Below are 20,327 nucleotides of genomic sequence, written 5' to 3'. Positions count from 1 at the left end.
GACGATTATTTTAATGCAAGCAGGACCCAATCAACTCTGCCGAAACGACGATGGTTGGTGAAGTTTGGATATGAATCAGACTTTGAGGACTTCGTGGACAGCCTTGACGATGTGCTCGGCGTCGATTTCGAACAGGTTGAGCAGTGCAGCGGAGGGGCCGCTTCGCGGCACGTTGCGCACTGCGAGGTGCTTCACCACAATATCCCTCTCCATCGCCACAGCTGTGCGAACTGCATCTCCGATGCCACCTAAGGCAGAAAAATACTGGGGTTTTTACATGATAAAAATGCAACATGATAACGAGGCATGTGAAATTAATTTCGATACACCCTGTGTCCGTTAATGTATGCCCAAAGGTATACAGGGACGAAAAATTCGTCAACACGGAGTGTCAATTCTTCATCTCTTCAAGCTTCCCCTCAAACTTCTGCCTTTCTAAATCTATATAGGGTGTTTCAGCTACTTGCGCCAAGTATACTTTAATTTTTTTTTACAGCTTCTCTTTGAAGTGTGCAAAAATAAACAGGGCAGCTATCTTAGCATAGATGAAATAATCCAATGTTGCTGAACAAACATTACATCTTCTATACTGAATATTTATGTTTGTCAATTACCCAACTTATTGCATCTGAGTAGCTTATTGGATTGGCAGATGCATGGATGAAATATTCCAATGTGTCAGAACAAATGCTACAACATTTACACCGAGAATCTTTTGCCAGAGTTACTAATTAAGTTAATTTAAGCAGTATTAATTACCAGCTTGGAAGCAATATCCTGACGTGCTGCGCACAGCTCATGTTGATACTGGGTCAATTCAACAAGTGCAGAGCATGTGTTTATTTTCGTAATACTGGGGCAAGGTAGCTGAAACAATCCTGGATAGACAACCATGCGCATTTTAAAACAGCACGCTTGAAAACACTGGCACACAAAATGTACAGAAAGTACAGAGTTTCAAAACTCCTTCGGTGTAGAGTCGTACTTGCACGTTGAACTCTAAGGCTGACAATACAGATTTTAGCTTATCCAGTATTCTGGTACACTCAAAGGGTTTATTCAATATCAGATTACCAGACGATTGCATCCGCATCTTGCCACGCTTCGCACAACCATGATTAAACATTTGTTCCGCCTAGTGTCCTTGAGGAAAAAAAAACTGCTTACACAGGCAACTCTCAGTATTAGGCCACTGCCGAGAATTGACGCCCCCAGCAGAGAATTAGAATGCACCAGGCTCCTGCAGTAACAATTCTATGCACAACTGCCTGGTTCATCTCAGCCCCACAAGGTGGCACCACCTATCCAGTGTCATTTTACAGACAAATTAAAACTAATACCAAGCGAGTGAAGGTTGTCCTGCATATGTGCAATCTGGTGGTTTAGTATAGGTGAGGACATTTGCACTAAGACACCAGACTCGAACTCACTTGCCAGCCGCACTGTTAACTCATAGAGTGAAGAACGCACACAGCTCACCCTCTTACAATTGAACCCCGATATAACACATACAGATATACTAATGAATTATCGGTTTAGCGAAGAATAGTCATACTATAATTGCTCTGTACCAATGGCGATCCTTTATAAGGAATTCTCCAATACACTCATAACTCATAACAAAGTTGCATCTGACACGAAAATAAGTTCGTTATATCCGAAAATTCGTTAGACATATTTGTAACACTACATGACAAGACTATTCGTCATTTACTTCGTTATAACCGATAATTCGCTATATGAGTGTTCGTTATATTGAGGTTTGAGTGTATATAAAATGAATTTTCGCATCAGACGCATGCACACCTTTATGCGACGTGTGCATCCACATATGCAGAGGCATGACAACAAAAGCAGTTCTGCTTTTTTATTTGTATTCCGCATCCACGAATAGTGCTCCCAGACAGATCCAAACCTTGCAGCCCACTGCTCGCTTGTCACAAGGTGCCGCAAACGTGGCAGAGATTCTCAATCGCATTAATATGCCAAACATAACACCTTTTTGGAACAGCTGGGTTCCCGTTCCAAGCCAAATACTAGAATACAGTTTGCATATTCTTCGGGCAGTGAGCACTCTTAGCTGGCGGCGCGAGAGTATTGTGGAACAGCTTTTTTGCTTCAAGATTGAAATTTACTGCCATTCTGCATTCAGTTACGGCAATTCTGCCCATTTTTGAAGTTTTTAGCACTTAAGCATAACCACTGCATACTCATTTCAACCTGCCGGTTTCTGCGGTTCTTTCTGGACGGACAGGTAGAAATTGCCGGACCTTAAAATTTTTTCAACCGATCAGGTGAGAACAATGATGAATTTGGAATAAAAGAAAATATAGACTTGATCGCAAGAACTTACCTTCGGGATAGTGGTCCTCAACGACGACAATGCGGCCGCCGCACTCTCTGGCATTGGAAATGATGGCTTGCTGGTCGACGGGCTTCAAGCAGAACACGTCCAACACCCTGACATGAATGTGTTGCTTCTTCAGGGTCTCCGCTGCGTTCAGTGCCTCGTACAGGGTAACACCAGCACCGATCAACAGGGCCTTGTCTTCGAGGCTTCTCAATACCACCTGCAGAATAGTATGCCCACCGACTCTTATGAAGCCCATTCCCACCCATTGGCACTTATTTTTGCTGCACAATAATAGTCTGTCTTGTATGCCTTTTCTTGCTTAGAGATGAAGTTCATGAAGACGGTGTTACTGGAGCTATTGGGTTGTGGCTGGAGCCAAAAAGTCTTGAACACATTACGTTCAAAAGAGGTGGAAGTTAGAAAAAAAATTCTTCGATTTCCTTGCTTAGGCAGCTGGTAGTTCCAGGCCATGAACAGCATGCAAGCTATCAGCATGATACAGCATTCTTGATAGGGAAGTAGTGAATGTGGAGGTTAAGCCTTCAGTAGTTTGATATTCTTTTATTTAAAACAAAATTTCATACTGAACATTCTACTTCTACAATGAAAGTTTCTGATGTGGAAAAGGAAACTGAGGCTCATAGTAAGTCTACCGCAATGAAGTTTATTTTCGCTCATGGAAAAAGGCCAGCTACCTGCTGGTAATTAACAAAAATACAGAATAAGAGCGTTTAAAATTATCAGAATGATAAAACCACAGGCAGAATGCCAGAAATTTTCAATCATTCTTATAATGACTAGAAGCTTTTCTGCAACAATGGGCCAACAAAGCAAATTGCCTCCCACAGAGACAGAACTCCCACCCCAAAAATTTTTAATTGTGTGTGTGTGAATAGAAGGTGGATGTCGCGCGTGCAGGACAATCTTATCGTAATGTAGACCACCCATCCCGAAAGAAGAAAGCCCTTACCTTGCTTCGGCCGATCTCAAACTTTTCGTCATTGGGGTAGATCACAGCAGTGTTTGGCCGCGATGTCCTGATGAACACAATGCCCTTGTAGTTGGCCGCCAATTCGCAGGCACGCTCGCAAGAGACAGCATCACTCGGATAGAAGACAACACTGTTGGGAATGGATCTGAACATGGCCAAGTCTTCCAGTGCCATCTGGGATGGCCCATCCTCGCCTGGTAGATGGAGCAAGAGGAAAATTCATACAGTTTAATCAATTGCACACAATTATGTTTAGAGTTCTGCAACCCACCAGTGCACAATTACGATGAGGACAAGGAAGAACACGACACATTGTCCTTGCGATATTGTCCTTGTTGCGATCGTGCGCCGGTGGTTGCAATGCTACACCAAAAAACCCAAGTTCTCAATATTATGTTTGGAGTGCATGCTTACATTTTTATTTGGCAAGCAAAACGTGCAGTTAGTTGCAAAAACTTCATCACTGGGGTTTAAGTCCCAAAACCACGATATGATTACGAGAGATGCCGTAGTGGAGAGCTCCGGAAATTTTGACCACCTGGGGTTCTTTAACGTGCACCTAAATCTAAGTACACGGGAGTTGCAAAAACTTATCGAAAATGAAACAAGAGAGTATTGCCTGCGAACAGGACCTCCACTTAATTTAAATGTAGAAGGTCTGACAACGTACACAGTGACCCATTATAGTGGCACAACAACACTGCCAACATTAAGAGAACATCCACAATCTGGCAAAAGTACACTTAAACCTCGATGTAACAAACAATGATGTAACGAATTATTGGCTATAATGAATAGCAGGGGCGTAGCCAGAAATATTTTTCGGGGGGGGGTTCAACCATACTTTATGTATGTTCGTGCGTGCGTTTGTATGTGTGCGTGCCTATATATGCAAGCAAAATTGAAAAATTTCGGGGGGGGTTTGAACCCCCCCAACCCCCCCCTTGGCTACGCCCCTGATGAATGGTCTTGTCATAGGTAGTGTTATGAATATATGCTTGTAACAAATTCCTGAACGTAATGAAGCTTTTTTTGCGTCAGATGAGATTATCAGCTTCGAGCGTAAACCCTTTTCATAATTCACAAGAGTGCAAAATGCACATGTGCCCAACAGATCTTTCAATCGTCACTGAAATGAAAACTGGGCTAGCCACACACCACAAGGCTTGCTTAAAAAGAGTGGTCTTTATCACAAGTCATGTCTGCATATGCGATGTCCTACTTCAAGAAAACTGTTCGTACACTCTAAAAATGAGTATTGTCACCATTAGTTGGTCAAACTGCTCCACGGGAGCACTAGGACATTGTCATCCTCTTAGATCTGTACACTTGGAACAGGTCCCCATAATTTATTCACGCTAAAAGGACAGTCCCTTGCAATCATTGCGCACCAAAGGGAGAGCTTACCGATAGAGATGCCAGCGTGGGAACCAGCACACTTTATGTTGGCCTGCGAGATCGCACCCATTCGCAGCTGGTCAAATGCTCGCGTGAAGAAGGCGGCAAAGGTGCTCGCAAAAGGAACGGTCCTCCCACGGCATCCACATCCAATTGCCACACCGACCTGAAGACGAGGACACTATATGTCAAATTTGAACTCTGCAACTTAAAAAGGCATGGGTGTATGCCAGGTGGCGATTAACGATTAGAAAAAGTGCAGGACAAACTGCAAAAACAAGCAGGACATAGAAACAACCCCGCTTTATGTTTGTCCCGAGCATATTTTGGGTCACTTTTCCCAATCTTGAGTGTTGCCCCTCAACAGACCCTTCCCTCATTGCGGTGGGCAGTGCAAACAATGAAGACAGAAGGAACTACAGGAAGAGCATTTCGTTGGTTGTCGTCCTTGCTTGTGCTGCACATCGAGATGAATAGGAACCAAATGTCTCACTTTTTCGTTCTAGATCTTTTTCTCCTTGCTGTGAAGCTCCTTGCTGTTGGGCATTTTGCAAAGCTAAAGATTACTCTAATCGATACATCAGTGAATACGGGCACAGCTGGCTCATTTTACAAGATGAAAAATGCACACATGGCTCTCGTAACAAAGACATCCAACCAGCATTTGCAAGAATGCTCAGTCTGCCCTTGGTAATTATTTTGCCAAAATGGACCAGTACTCGCAAGTTTCATTTTGGCAAAGCAAAGTTCCCGCTAGAGATAATGAATACCGGGGTTTTGCTTGGCCAAGATGATATAATGTGAGGAAATAGTGGGGGGTCTCCATATTAATTTAAGACCATTTGGGGTTCTTCAATGTGCACGTAAATGTAAACACACTGGCATTCCTTGCCCCCATTGAAATGAGTATGCCAGGGCTCAACCAGTGCCTTCGAGCCTAGCAGCACGATTCCTTATGTGCCAAGCTACCACGACGAGTAACTTTCCTCCAAAGAAACATCGATCTCACAATAGCAAAGCTAAATGTTGTTATAATGAACTTGCAGGGGTCCCGCAACACTTTTTCAGCATGGTCAGAAAACTCTGCCAATTGATAGGCAAGGTTCCTTAGAACATGCGAGCCAAACATAGCACAGCACGGTTGCCGTGCCCAACGTCACCCGACTTTACTGCGCGGTCGCCGACACTAGTAGCGGGAGCCACAGCAGCAACAACGGCCATCGAAGCCATCGAAGCTTGCCGCAATCGCCGTAATTGATGTCGATGGTGAACCTGACAACTAGACATTGGCTCGCGATGCTGGGCTCCAATTCATCGACTTTAGCCCCGATGAAAGCAGCATGTTGCTGCGCGCTCGTAGTGACGGCGTCGTTGCGCACTAAGACAGCAGCCTCGGCAGCGACTCTCCACGCGCGCCGTTCCCCATGGCAACGCCAAAGAGGTTCTTTTTTTCCCATGAAACAAACAGAAAAGACCAAGCAGCATTTTATTACGTCTCTTGATGCACGGAAGGTTCTTTTTTTATTGCAACTAGTTTGATTACTAGTGATTAATTGTAGTCGGACGCTCTCACATCACCGGGATCATTTCCAAAATGTCCCACTTGTGGCGCACGTCGTGCGACACATTTAACTTAATTTCTCTGTAAGTAGGGCACTGCTGTTGATATTGCCGTTTTAGACGTCATACACTGAGGTTTCACCAAGACATAAATTGTTATTTGCCTTTAGTGTCCCTTTAAGTACGCCGCACTTCTCGTCGGGACGAGAGAAAGCAATTGCAGCGTGTGACAAATCTAACTCCACTCATACTTTGGTTTCTAAAAATTTTTGCAGTGGTTGGTTCACGAGGCCATAAGCTCTATAGTGAAGCCATTCTATGGTTACCTGGAAAAGTGTTGCAGGGCCCTGTAAGTGCACACAGCTTGAAAATAAATCCAAGGAACTCCTATGCATCATTACTCTGAAGCAATGAAGCCCAGAGCTAAAACATCTGCACGCCGAGGCTTCTCGTGCTCCCTGCCATGGGTGACAACTTTCACAAGACTCGGGGGAATTTCTTGCAGTCCCAACAAAAGGACTTACCAAGTTCTGTTCAGCAATGAAACACTCGATGAAACGATCCGGGTGAGCCTTCTTGAACTTGTCTGAAAATGTTGAGTTCTTGGTGTCGCCGTCCATCGCAATGACGCGGCTGTTGTTGGCACCCAGCTTTGCCAGCGCAACACCGTAAGCAAGGCGGGTTGCAACCTGCACAAACAAAAAGACAAGCTTATTTTTAGGTGTGGTATTTCCATGCTGCTAGGTTCCCCAAGGATGCGTGTCCTCTGAAGAGATATGAAACTTCGTTTTACCGAGAACCGGGCTAGAAATGCACGTGTGTCAGAATCTCAGAATTGCTGGGGTTTATTGCTCCAAAAACACGATATGATTAAAAGTGACGCCGCAGTGGAGGGCTCCGGAAATTTTTACCACCTGGGGTTCTTCTACGCGCACCTAAATTTTAAGTACACGGGCCTCAAGAATTTTCGCCTCCATCGAAAAACCAGCTGCGGCGGGCGGGATTTGATCCCACGACTTTAGGGTCAGCAGTAGAGCACCATAAGCACTATATCACCGTGACTGGTTTGAGCAGAATCTCATTAACGATAGCGTTTATTGGTGCAAGGGCCAGTTGTGACCAAAACAAAGGGTGCCATGACCGAATGTCAGGTAACTGCCGAATGACAGTGTAGGATGCATAGTGGCTGTAGAGGCCTAAAATCAATACCAGTATATGAATGTGCAAAAGATATACAGTCAAATCTCGTCACGAAGTAGCATCAGGATCAATTAGTTTGTTATATCCAATATTTTTTGTAGCAGTAGGAACAAAAATAGCCTCTAACATTTGCAATCTGGCTCGCACAAGAATTCTGGAGACAAAAATCATTCTAGGCTTCAAACCCATTATAAACAAGGTAATCTTTACCCGTCTCCTTGTGGCAATTCAAACTAAATAGACTAGAGCATGAGAAGATGAAATTGCAACAAAATAGCTTCACAAAACAAGCTCACATTTATTCGAAGAAGGATGCGGTCTTTTGTCTGGTATCCTTTCACACAAATTCACAACCACATGAATTTAAAATGATGTGTTTGAGAATAGTCACTCAACATATTTTGATATTCTTGCCACCTTTCTAGTTTCAAGCCTATGCAAACCAAATATTCTTTCTTCTAGCAAACATCACAGCAGCTCTCGCATTTTTGGTTTCGCTAGACAATGTCAATTAAGTGTGACCAACCAAAGTTCATAGTTTGCTATAAGCGATAATTTGCTATATCTATATCAGTGTTCATTATAGTAATGAGGTTAGACTATAGATTTAACAGAACACCCCCGCCATTTATTTCACAACAGGTGACAGAAGTGGTACAACGTCACCTTTTCCCCAATCTTGTAGTTGGGAGGCTCGGACAGCCGAATGTTGGAGATGTCGACGGGGGGCGCATCCTCCTTTTCGGGCCTCTGAGGAGACAGCTTCCATGGCCCCTTGCTCACCATCTGCTTCTCCAGTGCCTCAATCGCAGCGGGCGCCTTGTCGCCCAACGGCTTGCCATGCCAGTTGTCAGAGTCCTCGATTCCTGGACGGAGCATTTAGCATTAGCGGTGCACTTCAGTAAAGGATTGCATTAGATTCTGGGACACTTCGCGACAAAACCACAGTCGGATTATGAAAGACGTCGAAGCGAGTAACTCGAATTTTTTTACCACTTGGGAGCTCCTTCATGAAGAGCCTGAATGAGAGTACCCAAGTTTTTGCATTTTGCTTCCTATCGAAAGGCAGCCGTCTTTCGAGGAAACCAGTGAACTCCAACTAAGTAGTGCAACAGCAGTGTTACTGGGCTACTCTGCGTGCAGAGTACTATTTCAAAAGCATATGACGCAGCACGATGCAACTTTAATGAATACACACTATGGCATTTTTCAATTAACAACTGTTGTAAGAAAGGTAAAGTGTCACCGACAATTTTAGATTCAGTCATGCCCACACTCTGCACAGTGAATGCTATGCATTACTGACAAATGTCAAGGAGATTTCGTAATAACCGACTTATTTGAGTGCATTCCAAGACGTGGCTCTTGTCTCTGGCAGAAAAAATTTCCAGGTTGGAGCGAACAGTCTGTATTTCAGTGAGCAGTTGACGAACAGGTGCAGCCAGTGACTACGGACGAAGGTGTCACGACCATGGGAGGGTTCGAAAGAGATGGCTACGTCACAAACGTAAATAGGAAATCCAAACAAGGCAGGAGTTTGAAAGAAAACTGAGGCTTGAAGAGATGAAAAATCCTTTAACAGGGGCATGTCGCTGTAGCCAATGTTTCAATAAGTGGTTTGACTTCAAGACTGCCTTGAAAAATGCAAGACCACTTGTCGAAAAATTGGCTCACAACTGAAAGTGGAGGAGAACAAATAGGACTTTTCTCGCTTCCTCCGAGGCGACAGGTGAACTCACTCAAGACCAGAGTTTTCACATGAATGAACGGTTGCAGTTTCCAACTCCTCGGACAACATGCAGAAATGATTGTTTCTCGGATAAGGTGCTCTTACATACAGTACAAAAACATGTTATCCAATCTTTTAGAAGATTTATACATTGAACTCGTGCGATTTTGCGTAAGCTCAATGCAACCGGGTTCAACTGTACTTCCGAGCGGTAGACCCGATTCTAAAGACAGACCGCATGCATCTTTTCCTGTTCAATAATGAACAGAACCTTGACTAGGGAAGATAAAGAGACCTCGGCAGCAGAGGTTGTACCTGCAAGTCCCTTGCCCTTGTATGTCTTGCAAAGCACTGCAGTCGGCTTGTTGCGGACATCGGCGGCATCCGAGAAGGCCTTACACAGGGCCTCGACATTGTGGCCATCAATGACGTACGTGTTGAAGCTGCGCACGGACATCAAAAGTCATTGAACTGTGCAGGAAATGCAGGTGCATGCTGCCATTCTTGAAGCACAATCATTATTTACCCTTACAGCAGAGACTCTTGCTCATCTACTCTGTGGAACCAACAAACATGAGCACCAAGAGATGAGAGATGTCGACCGCCAATGCTACTTTGGACCAATGATACAGCAGGCACCATCATGAGCCCCGTACAATTGATGCAGTAAACGCTCATTAATCCAGCCCTCATGAATTCGGAAAATTGTATAATTTGTGGGTGTTCTCTGGTCCTGGGAAGCACATTAATCGTTTAAAGGCATCAAAATCTGGTTAATTTGGTCATACTGGGCTGCAACCCTGTTAATTCGGACGATTCTTGGAGTGCGAAGCACCGCAAATGTGCAAAAAGGAGCAAAAACGGTTTGCGAATAACCAAAACAAGGCAGCGCAGCCTGCGTTCCCACAGTCATCAGCGTGAACCGTACAATAAAGACAATGACGTGGGTTAATACGTTTCAGGTGAATTAACACGGGGGGGTCTTGAGCCATGGTCACCTGGTGAAAATATTGCAGCTTTTACACTGCTCTCATGCAAAGTACAGGATTTACATATTGATGAAGAAAACGAGTGACGTTTGTTTTCTTTATACTTCGATAACTCTGAATTCAGTTCATTAGGAAATGTATTCCGGTCCTAACAAACACATCTTGCGAGTACGGTAGCAGCTAACAACGCACATTCAGAGCAAACCTGCACATATAAGTGCGTAAACATGCACGAACAAAACCAAACACCACATTTACTCGTGTAATGATCGCGCTATTTTCTGAAAGAGATTCAGGGGGGTGCGATCACTACTCAAGTGAGATCATTACGCGAGTAAATACGGTACTGTTGTGGCAGACGTCAAGTGCAACATACCCAAAGGAGTCAAGCCTGCTCTTGTAGACCTCCATCTGATGCTGGAACGCTGTTGGCTCACTCTGGCCCAGACGATTGATGTCAAAGATGGCCACCAAATTGTCCAACTTGTAGTGGCCCGCAAAGGACAGGGCCTCCCAGATGGAACCCTCTGCCGACTCGCCATCGCCAATTATGCAGTAGGTTCGATAGCTGCAGAAAGGAACAGTACAGAGTTACCCTACTGGCACGAATACACGAAAGCTAATCTTTTATGCTAAGGTGTCACAACATGGTCTGCAGGTTTGTATACAGTATATTGCCACGCCCGCTTCTTTTATTTTGATGTTCGGGTTTGACCAGCAAGGACAGTTATCAACTCTCGAAGCTGACTGCGGCGCAGTGTTCGAGAAGCTTCGCGATTGTAGTAGATCGTTTTGTTAAGATTGCGCACAAGACGCGTAGTCCAGTGCTTGCGCCACAACCAGTGAAGACGGCGCATCCCAGCCATGAGCAGTTTTTCGACGGTCGACACCCTGTTTGCCGCTATCAGTGTACAGTGTGTATTGCTGTAGTTTGACTTTTCATTTCCCGGCCACAAGTTCGGCCAAATAAACAGTTTCATCTTGAACACGCCGGCTGCTGTCTTCATCAACGTCACGACCACGTGACAATATACAAGTTGGGTAGAAAATAAATGAAAAACAATCCAAAAAATGCACTTATGTACAAGTCAACACTATCTGATAATTCTGGAAACAACCTTTGCCTAGGCCACATCTGTAAAGCAATAGTACTGTACTCCAAGTTGCTATAGAGCACAGTAAAGACTGCCAGTGTGATGGATGCTTTGGAGGAAGGCTTCAGACTGCATTTTGACGAGGCAAGTTATATTCACCTAACTGAAGGAAGATTAATTTCTTTGCGTTCTCTCCATCATGGTAGGGCATTGTACATTCAGCCTTGTGCTTGCCAGGAGGTCACCTTAGCTACTCGACCGATGGACTACAGGGTGTACCCACCGACTACAATGAAGCTTGTAGGAAAGCTAATTATTTCGGTGCTGTTCCTGATCAGACCATTGTATAGCATTTTTGTGCTCTGTTGTCTGCCATGAAGGTGATCTGGCTTAGCTGAACTGCAGAGTATGACAACTACAGTGATGCGATCGGCTGAAGCCATTTCGGAGTGGGTTTTCGGAGCAGCCAAAAGCACATTTTGGAGCAGGAAGAAAGGCTTTCGGAGCATCCATAAACGAATTTGAGAGCAGAGAAAATGGCTTTTGGAGCCACTAGAGGCTCATTGCCGAGTGAAAAATGAGTTTGTGACAACTAAAACAGCTAAATAAAGCAGAACTAAGCACCATTCCAGAACATTCCATACATGTAAAACTGACTACTTGTAGCATAACCACTTATAAAGCAGGACCAGCTCTAATGCGGTCTTCTCACTCCCATTTGTCCTTACATACAACTCCATGTATATGCATACGCTTATTACCATTAGTGAACTAATGAGGAGCGGAGCGGGGTGAAAAAGGATGCGTCGCGGGCGTTGTCTAGGCGCTGGAGAAGCTTTACCTCAGGCTGCTTGCCGCACGCTCCGCATTGAACAGGCACCTGCGCCAAGTGGACGATGCCGCTGTTCGGCTTTGTTTTTTGGCCAGAAAATAGTTAAGTCGTCATAGAGAGCAGATATCGAGCGTGCACCTTGCATTCCACCATCAGTGAGCCGATGATCTGCAAATTTAAAGGTTTTGCAATGCAGCCGCTTCCACCTTTGCCACCAGCAGGCAGACTTGCAAGCTTGGCAGGCTTTTTGCAGGATAATTGTCGCGACTGTTCTCTAGACCGCAAACCCAAACTTGGTTTTACACGTGCTGCCCTTGGTTGAGCTCGTGAGTGCGATTTCTTTTGCACCTGATCTCATGTTGGCCAAGACAAGCTTTCTGGTGCGGCATGCCAAATTGCAAACCCGCAGGCCAGGCCTAACGAGCACTAACCACGTAACCACCATCGGTAGCAGCCGCAGATGTACGGTTTGGTGCCGAGTCAACGAAAAGCTTTGCAGCGGTTACATTCTGAAAGGGGTAGATGGAAACAACCTCCCGAATCTGATTGCAACTACTTGTATTGTCAACAAAAACGAGGGCTTGCATGTGCAACACTCAAGTGGTGGTTCGCGTTCGCCACTGCTTTCAACATCGCGTCAGGGAAATCAAAAGTACTATGTGGAAAATCGACTGCCGTTCCGCGGGGAAATTCTGTGCGTAAACAAGGAGTCTGAAAAGTTAGTCCGAGACTTTCTTCTACAGCGCTGTGTTTTTTTTTTTTTGCTTTCGTTTGTGGGCACAGCCAGTTCGCGAACAGTAACCTTTCAACATTTGCAAATTGAAGAAAACGGGAATTCACCTCCCCGTCGCACGACTATTCTTGGAATGGCACGGCTGCCTGTTCCGTCACTTCTTGCACATGTGTAGTCTTTGAAAAATGGTGTTGTGGTTATAGTGCGTATATTCGTTCCTCTGGCGACTTAAACATGCGGTCTATGTAATAGAAAGGTAGTCCGACCACCAATGTACAAGCGAACACCATTTTCCTTAATTTACGCTTACTCACAGCCACTGTAGCGTGGTGCTTGCACGTGAGGACAGGTGCATGCTAGGGCGTTCCGACCTCGAGAGATTAGTTTCGTTTTTGAAATATGAAAACATGTTTGGCGCAGCTATCACATCACTGCAGTTAGCCAACTTGCAAAATGAAACTTAAGAGACTAAAATTGCGTGGTGGGTTATGAAGGATGCCATAGTTTAAGGGCTCCGAGTTATGTGGTCACCTGGCGTCCAATATGCAACCAAGTACAGTGTACGAGTGTTTGGAACTCGTGTCTGTTCAAATGTAAAAACATCTTTTCACGTATGATGCAATACTGTATACATTCCAGCAGCTCATGAGCTGCTGGCTGCGCATGGTATGGCTGTATAAACCATACCTTGCCCACAAGTACTCAACCCCCGTCATAAAGCATAGGGCTGTTGTGCGAAGAAAGAGGCCTGATCGGATAATTTCTTTTTCCTTGCTATTGAAATCGCTAGCTAGCAATTTGGAGAGAACTTCCAAAGTTTGCAAAACCGAAGCGTTCTTAGTTGCAATGCCAAAGCGGTATCATTGTCTTTGATTAATTTTTTTTCTCGCTTGTTAAGCTTGCACTAATAGTAACCTTGACCTTTCCCGTGTTTTAAAATAATCAGATTCAGTTCCCTTTATGGAGAAGTTTAGTACCAACACTGATCTCTCGGCCTCCTGCACCCAATAGCTAAATACACACACACCTGGCTTTGTCGAAGTATTTGCCAGTGTAGGCCATGCCAGCGGCACAGCTCAGCCCTTGGCCCAGGGAGCCTGTGGCAACGTCCACAAAGGGAAGCCGAGGTGTTGGGTGGCCTTCAAGGTCATTGTCGATCTTGCGAAGCTTCAGCAGCTCCGTTTCGGGAAACAGCCCAGCTTCCGACCAGGCAGCATACAGGATGGGTGCTGCGTGGCCCTGCAAAGGTGGATGGCAGACAGTTTTTAAATCTTGTCAAAACTAAACTGAAGGGGGGGAGCAGCGCGATTTTCTCGTTATAAGCAATATTCCATTATAGCTGCAGCGGGCATTTATTGCAAGTAATATGCACTGTACTTACCCAAAACAAATAGCGGGCAAAAAGGCAGGCTCACCACGGATATGCACACCGTGTGCATTGGCTGTATGCCGTGTGCAACGAGTGGCAAGAATGGCTTCGCAGGCTTAGCAGTGTGCACATGGCACGTCGTCCAGCTTTGTGCGCATTGCTGGTGGATGCGCGACGGGAGTTTTGAACTGCTAAATGCAGTTGTGTTGCACACCGTCTCAAATCTGCACAACGCGCTGTCGAGACATTGGAAAATTTGTTCCTTATATCCCGTAACAGGCGATTTCTCGCCTCGTTAGAACTAGGTTTTAAATACATCGGTTTCTATAGGGATTTATGGGGAATTATGATTTGCTTGTTATATCCCATGTTTTAAAGAGATTTAACTGAAGCTCAAGTTCACTCTGCATAGAACAGGATCTCCTAATCAGATTCCAGTTCTGCTAATAATATGCGGATTTGGAGTTCTTTTCACCGAGTTGCTTGTGGAAGTTTCCTGTGGCTTGCCACAATTTTTGGGTATGCACAAGTTTTACTGCAAATAGTTATTTTAGTAGTCCTCACGTTCACTAATAAAGTTTGTCGATGACTGCAGCCTAGCGTTGATATCTAACATATATTTGAGGAGTCAAGAAGCATCTTCATTAATGCACTGGCACATGTTCATTGAAAAGAGTGGACACTGCTTTGGAGACTTAAAACGTAAACACGTTCATAGTTGCACATACTTTCCAGCTTATTTTGGATGTACAAAATAATTATGGTTATTTTTTACCTTCCCTTCGTATTTGGGAAACTTATAATTTATGAGGTATGAGAAAATTGATTAAACTTCCACTTCTGTAGGGCTTCTTTAGGGATGATTATTTTCTTCTTAGCTCTGCAGCATCTGGCAACCCTGGTCCTAATCAGTGGCACGGACAGGGGCAGGGGGGTTGGGGTGCTCAAACCACCAGAAGAATTCAATGTGCCTCAATAGTGTCCCAAATGCAAAGACAAAAAAAAAAAAAAACACCTTGGAGAGAATGAGGCGGTCACTGGAGGGATCACGAGGTGCATCCAATCTGTAGCGCATCGTCTTGAAGAACAGGACCGACATGATCTCTGCCATGGAACAGCATGATGTGGGGTGCCTGCACATCGTAAAAACAGTCGTGCATCATCTACTGTACAGTTTGAATGAGCAGTACAAGTTTCACATCGGTAATCCCTTGATGCACTTAAACCATTTCTTTACTCCATGCCGTGCATCTGGCGCTTCATTTTCACCGCTGTAAACATTCGTGCGAGTCAAGCACAAGCCTGCACGTGAAGCGTTGAGATGGGTTGCAAATGAAACATCAAGAAACAAAAACAAAATGCTAAGTAATCCATAGCAATGTATTAACAACCGTATAAGGAGGTTTATCGATTTCTAAGGCATAAAGCATCTTTATCACTCAGCCTAAAAACGAAAAAAATTGCATTGAAGGTGGTGAAATCATTGAACTATTTCTTGGCATGAACGCATCTACTGCAAAGTCTTGCTAGCCTCCATAATGCTGTACCCAATGTATAAAATTGAGTGCAGCCCTTTTTGAATTGGCAAAGTGCAATTCTCTATTCACAAGACTGTCATGTTTACAGAACGTGACCACTGGGATTAACAATTGTCACATCTCCAACCATGAACTTTTATATGTACGTGATACCCTTCACTTGAAAAATATGCCTTATTGTGAAAAGGAATCATGAAGTGAAACCTAGGGACGGTGGGGGAAAATCAGATTGCTGTGTATGTATGTGCATGTGTTGATGTGTGCATGTATATGCACACAAATTTCAGGGCGGGAAGGTACAGTTGTGCTCAATACGTGTTGCAACACTGGTCATGCCTGAACAGTTGCCCTGGCAAACTTCAAATTGGTTTAGAGAATACCAGCATCTGAAACAGTGTCTCCTTGAGTCATTTTTGCTATGTCGGTGTCGCTTTGCAGCGTTGGCACCACTTTGAGCACCGACGACGTGTTACAACTCATACTGGCCGCGACTATGTGGGGCGGCTGTAGCAAACACCTACATATTGTGGTAAAGCTCGAATTAATAGCCTTAGAATTTCTAAATCTGCGTCATTGTTAATTACAGAACATGGCAACTGTTGGAAATTGATGGATAGACATGCAGGAATACATCTTAAAATTTATTTTACTATTATACTAATATTTTTTAGAGACTATACAAACATGCAGCACGGATTCAACCATGAAAGGTTTCAAGTTGCAAGATGTTTCATTTTTACTCGTGCTCTTGACAGACTATCTTGGCACGCACAAATGTTCACAAAGAGGGTGAAGAGGATCGATGTAGAGCAAACAGTCCATCAATAGTTTATAAACAATGGAAGCCTTATCGTAGAGGCACAGGGCAAACGAAAGTTGCACAAGGATGCAGACAATGCCTCAACGAATACCACTGTTGAAGCATTGGCTCTAGGCAGAGATTTCCCATGTTGGCTCATTGTCACTTTTACATAAACACTATCTCACGTGGGCAACATCAAGCAGGTCTTTAAACCTGCCTAATGAACAAATTACATGCGCACTTAAAAATTATCCAGCTCAACTATTCAACAAGTCAGCACTACTCGATACAAGCAGCAATTGCATTTCATCAGAACTCATATCAGCAGGTAAGTGTAGCTGTTCTTCCAGAAGAATTATTTACCTAATACAGTGTCAAACCTCAATGGGCCATTGCAAACCAGTTCAAATAAGGTTTAAATAATCTTATTTGCTTGAATGTTTTAAACTGTTTTTACGGTGGTGGTATCAGGGCACAAGCAGTCTTTTAGAGCAGGGCTGCTATTCTGTAGCGATGCCTTCAGCTCAGTTCTATGCTAGCTTTATCATCCACTGCTCATGGTCAGCATATCCCACTGACAACGTTGGCAGACCATTGCTCTCACCATTGACTCAGTGCAAAAGGCAGACCAAGAAAAGGCATCAGCACAAAATAGCAGCCCTGGTATACACTCAAGTATAGTCGACACCACAGAGACAGAGTGCCAGTATACAACTATAGTTGTAAACAGAACGCATGCCTTATACGGAAGAAACGTCTGGTTACAAGGTATGGGCTAGAATGTTTCGCAGGTAAGTCAAGCTTTCACTTGACCGAAGACAATCTGCCATAATCGCGTGATACAGTCACTAATCCTGATTTTTTAAACATGCTGTTCACCAGCCAGTACAGATTTATACCAACAGTGTAACAAAAAGAAAAATATTAGGATAGAAAGACAACATCAGCGCTGCATTGTGCTTTCGTTAGTATTTTGTTTCCGTGATACTTAATATGTATTCAAAAATACCTCCACCCCCAACTAGTGATGCAGAACTATCGATGGTACTATCGATACTATCGATAGCTGAGTCACTATCGAACTATCGATGGTGAAAAATACTATCGATAGCGCTATCGATAGTAAAAAATTCGATGGTACTATCACCGCTATCGATGGTACGACACCGCTATCGATAGTAAAAAATTCGATGGTACTATCGATAGTATAAAATCAACAGCGCGAACTCACTGCAGAATAAACTTGGTTTTCCGCGCGCGTGGTACACAGAGGAGCCATAGGAGCAGGGGCTGAAGGGCAAGAAAGTGGACATGCTTGTGTTCTTCACCAGAGTGCTTTGCTGACACATGATCATAAAGTCAAACTGTTCAGCTGTAGCGGAAAGGAAGCCTTTACATGTGGTAGGACTGCGCGGCTTCAAAGTGATATTGCATTTTATGATTTCAAAATAAAAAAATACCAAGAAGTTAATTGTGAGGTGTAACTGATGTTTTTGGATACGAATTTATTGATGGACATATTCCGCCACTTTGACAGCGGAAATAATTTCTCTGCCAAATATTGCTCACAAATTAAGCGAAGCTGGTAGTAGGCTATCACAAATATTTTGGCAATATGGCCAGCCAGCAACCGCATCATGATTCACACCACTATCGATACTATTGTCACGTGGTTGTGACGGTGAAGAATGCTGCAGCAAGACTGAGAAATACGGAGCTCTTTATTTGGGCGAACTTTTGTTCAGAAAAATCAAAAATCAAAATACAAGCGATACATGCTGCGCACTGATAGCGGCGGGAGCAGTTGTCAGCCGTTGAGTAATCTGATCATCGGTGGAACGCGTCGTCCTTTATACATCAGTCATCAAACCTTCCAGCGTTATCGCTGCTGCTCGCATAAGCTCTCGAATAAACTTGACTATTCGCGTTCGACGCGTAATCTTAACAGAATGATCTCAAACAGTTGTGAAGCTTCTCACACATTACGGCGCGGTCTGTGTCAAACGTTGCTAACAGTCTTTGTGGGTGAAACCCGAATACGTCAAAACAAAGCAATAAACACCCGTGGCAGTAATATAGTAATATCGCTATAGTAATATTAACGATGGTACTACCGACTGCACTATCGATAGTTTGTCGATAGTAGCACTATCGATAGTTTGTTTACACTATCGATAGTTTCAAAAGAACTATCGATACTATCGATAGTCAATTTACCGATAGTTCTGCATCACTACCCCCAACACGCCCCCTAAGAAATGGGGGGGGGGGGGGGGGGTGCAGATTCGCGTACTGACATAGGTACAGCACAAGGCTAGAGATAAACGCAATAGCATGTTGGGATAATGCATGAAACGGCCAAATATCGCGTGCTGCAACCTAATAAAGTTCGAGTAACAAGCTCAAATATATCATATTTGTGCCCGAAATCATATCGGGCACGGGCACTTCAAGCAACGATGTTCTACGAGCGCAATACAAATGAAGGTTCTGAAAACTGCCCAAGAGCAAACACGAGAAGACACTGAAATTCACGCGAGAGATAGATAGCCCGAGCAGAGAAAGTGGGCGGGGCTAACATTCAAACGAGAAAAAAAAAAAAAAAAAAAACAAGCGCCTCTATATAGTAATTCCGCGTTATAACCTTTAAATTACGCGCCCGATGCCTTAACAATTGAGCTACGACGGAAGGCCGCGTTTCCTGCAAGTGCTCGGAACATTTCACGTCACATGCACGCAAGCGCATCACGCGAACGAAATCGCCACACGCACTCGGGAGACACCGCACCGGGCAGGCAGCGCGATAGCGCGCGCTCAGTCTGGGATTAAGTGCAGGGCTATCTGAAGCTTTTTAAATTTATCGGCACAACGGCGTGCTTCGGCATGACTTGCTCCCAGGTCTTTATCGCACCCGAGGAAAGCAGAAAAAAAAAAAAGCCTACAGAAAACTGCCGATTAATGAACAGGTCGTTGCGAGCGCTCCGAGTTAGCAAGGCTATCCGGAAAAAAAACGAGACGATTCTGCAAGTAAAGGCTACGAACCCGCTGTTCGAGGCATTGGTGGCACGAATGCTCAGGATGCGGAGTCTGTTGGCGATGTCTCGCAGTTCCTGGTAGCTGCTCGCGTCCATGTTTTCAGGCTCTAGACGTATTCTACCGGCAAGCCGAAAAAGACGCCTGCGAATCGCTCCGTCTCAAGGGCACAAGTGTCGCAGGCGTGTGCGGCGGTGGGCACTGGGCAGCTTGGGCCGGAAACACCGTCTCGGAGGAAGGAGGAGAGAACACAACTACTAGCCGCGCCGACGACGAACAACGGGGAAAAACGGGCTTTTTCGCCGGGTGCGCTGCTTTATCAGAGAGAAGGTGGCGGCGGCGGCGGCTGCGGCGGCGGCAGTTCGCCAGTGTCACGTGGTACACGCTTCGCATGACGGTCGGTCTGCCGGTGGCCCAAGGCGGCTACGGCTACACGGGCGGCGCGCCATTCCGGAACCGGCATCCGCTGACAATGACGGCGCGAAAAAGAAATAAAGAATGAGAACACACGCCGAGAAGAAAAATGAGCGGCACGAGTAGTCTGCGCGCGCAGAGGAAATGGGTTTGTTCACTTTCTGCCAGCGCTCTGTTATATTTAGCGCGAAAACAGCGATAAGTGGCAAATGTAATCCTAGTAAGCGCAATTTCCGTAGGCCTGTAGAATGAAAAGAGAAACAATTAATAAAAAATACTGCAAGTTGGTGTT

General features: G+C 44.7%; 1 protein-coding gene across 1 annotated transcript; it reads right to left on the bottom strand.

Moving 5' to 3' along the window:
- LOC119396295 (transketolase) lies at positions 1-19,870 on the bottom strand. The gene is made up of 11 exons (XM_037663447.2): positions 19,631-19,870; positions 15,264-15,381; positions 13,907-14,118; positions 10,597-10,788; positions 9,547-9,674; positions 8,169-8,368; positions 6,827-6,991; positions 4,752-4,908; positions 3,324-3,538; positions 2,354-2,570; positions 1-248 (listed from the first exon to the last, which is right to left on the bottom strand). Exons 1-11 carry the CDS (start codon positions 19,717-19,719, stop codon positions 76-78), a joined length of 1,866 nt encoding a protein of 621 aa, XP_037519375.1. The 5' UTR covers positions 19,720-19,870; the 3' UTR covers positions 1-75.
- Between the last annotated feature and the right edge of the window lie 457 nt (positions 19,871-20,327).

The sequence above is a fragment of the Rhipicephalus sanguineus genome, chromosome 6 (assembly GCF_013339695.2).
Source record: "Rhipicephalus sanguineus isolate Rsan-2018 chromosome 6, BIME_Rsan_1.4, whole genome shotgun sequence".
Classification (NCBI taxonomy): domain Eukaryota; kingdom Metazoa; phylum Arthropoda; class Arachnida; order Ixodida; family Ixodidae; genus Rhipicephalus; species Rhipicephalus sanguineus.
The sequence above is the reverse complement of the archived record's forward strand: the minus strand, read 5'-3'. Positions and strand labels throughout refer to the sequence as shown.